At 39.0% G+C, this 1,640-nt stretch overlaps 1 protein-coding gene across 1 annotated transcript; it reads right to left on the bottom strand.

Moving 5' to 3' along the window:
• Positions 1-242: 242 nt before the first annotated feature.
• LOC141553621 (olfactory receptor 2D2-like) lies at positions 243-1,163 on the bottom strand. The gene has a single exon (XM_074285179.1). The coding sequence runs from the start codon at positions 1,161-1,163 to the stop codon at positions 243-245; it is 921 nt and encodes a 306-aa protein (XP_074141280.1).
• Positions 1,164-1,640: the final 477 nt, after the last annotated feature.

Below are 1,640 nucleotides of genomic sequence, written 5' to 3'. Positions count from 1 at the left end.
AGTTCAGCAAAGACATATCTTCATCAACTACTGATAAAGCATGTTTATTGGAGTCTTTATGAGTTGTGTGAGTCTAACAATATTCATAAGGGTACATATAAAATTACAAAATAAAGGGCAATATTTTCATGTATTTTCTACTGCCAGTAATAGGGAAATATTCATTTTCTGCCAGGGAGCTAATTGATAATTGTTTAAGACAAGAGATGTGGCCAAATATAATTAAAACACAAGAATCAGTATTACCTCCTATTGACTGCATTCTTGAATGCCCTCATCACATCCTTATTCCTCAAGCTGTAGATGAGAGGGTTAAGCATAGGGTTTATGACACCATAGAACACAGCAACACGCTTCATTTGCTCCCTGGAGGACTTGGGTGTCATGTAAGAAATTATTAGTGTCCCATAAAAAAGGATGACCACAAGGAGGTGGGAACCACAGGTGAAGAAAGCCTTGAGTCTTCCTGAGGTTGTCTTCATCCTGATGACAGTCACTATAATAGCACCATAGGAGACCAGGATCAGGGCCACAGGTACAAGAAGAATCACTACACCCATGGAAAAAATGGCTATCTCTGCTTTATGAGTGTCTCCAGATGCCAGACTTAAGAGAATTGGGGCATCACAAAAGAAATGAGCAATCCTATTGTCTCCTTGATAGGGGAGGCAAGTTGTGAATATAGTGTCCACTGAGGAGGTTACAATGCCACTGACCCAGCACCCCAATGCCAATTGGCCACATATCTTCCCTGTCATGATGAGAGAGTAATGCATAGGATCACAGATTGCCAAATACCGGTCGTAGGACATCACAGCTAATAACAAACACTGTGTAGCTCCAGAAATGATGGACAGAAAAATCTGAGCTGCACATCCAAGGAAGGAAATGACATTTCTTCTAGTTAGCATGTGAACTACTGCTTGGGGAACTATGACAGAAGAAAGGCCAAGATCTGCCAGAGACAAGTTACAAAGGAAAAAATACATGGGTGTATGGAGCTGGGAGTCAGTTAGAACTAGGTAGATGAGGAGTAAACTCCCAAGCACAGTGGCTAAGTAGACCCCCAAGAACAATACAATGAGTAGCAGCTGAGTCTGAGGGTCATCAGAAAGTCCCAGAAGGAGAAATTCTGTCACCCAGGTGTAGTTGTTCTGGTTCATGTTGGATGTTCCTGCTTCTTTTGAAAGAAGGCAACAGATAAATGATATATCTATGTAAATTTAGCATCATGGACTTTTATAGTTCAGAAAGGGATCTGAGTTATCACTTATTCCAACTTTTCAGTAAACCCTCTGAGATATCTGCCATGATAATCCAAAATCACTTGTCACTACTGATAAATAATGAACCCTAACAAAAAAAATTAATTTGATTGTTTGACACCCAAAGAATTAAAAAATTCTTTAATATATAATTCAATATGACACATGTAATGATATGCAGAAAGGATTTGGCTTAGGTATTTTCTGAGTCTTCATATCAGCCATAATTCTGGTGTCAGACTATGGCACAATTCCAGGGAGGAGAAAAAAGGGGCAGGGAAGAATCCATCGCATAACAAGTTTCAATAATCATAGTGATTTCTACTTTTATTTGTTTTTTATGGAGTTAATTGGTAACTGGTCAAAAAGTCTTGT

The sequence above is a fragment of the Sminthopsis crassicaudata genome, chromosome 2 (genome assembly GCF_048593235.1).
Source record: "Sminthopsis crassicaudata isolate SCR6 chromosome 2, ASM4859323v1, whole genome shotgun sequence".
In the NCBI taxonomy this organism is placed as follows: Eukaryota; Metazoa; Chordata; class Mammalia; order Dasyuromorphia; family Dasyuridae; genus Sminthopsis; species Sminthopsis crassicaudata.
The sequence above is the reverse complement of the archived record's forward strand: the minus strand, read 5'-3'. Positions and strand labels throughout refer to the sequence as shown.

Excerpts from the sequence above, each read along its gene's own strand:
- LOC141553621 (XM_074285179.1), bottom strand. The coding sequence starts at position 1,163 with ATGAACCAGAACAACTACACCTGGGTGACAGAATTTCTCCTTCTGGGA.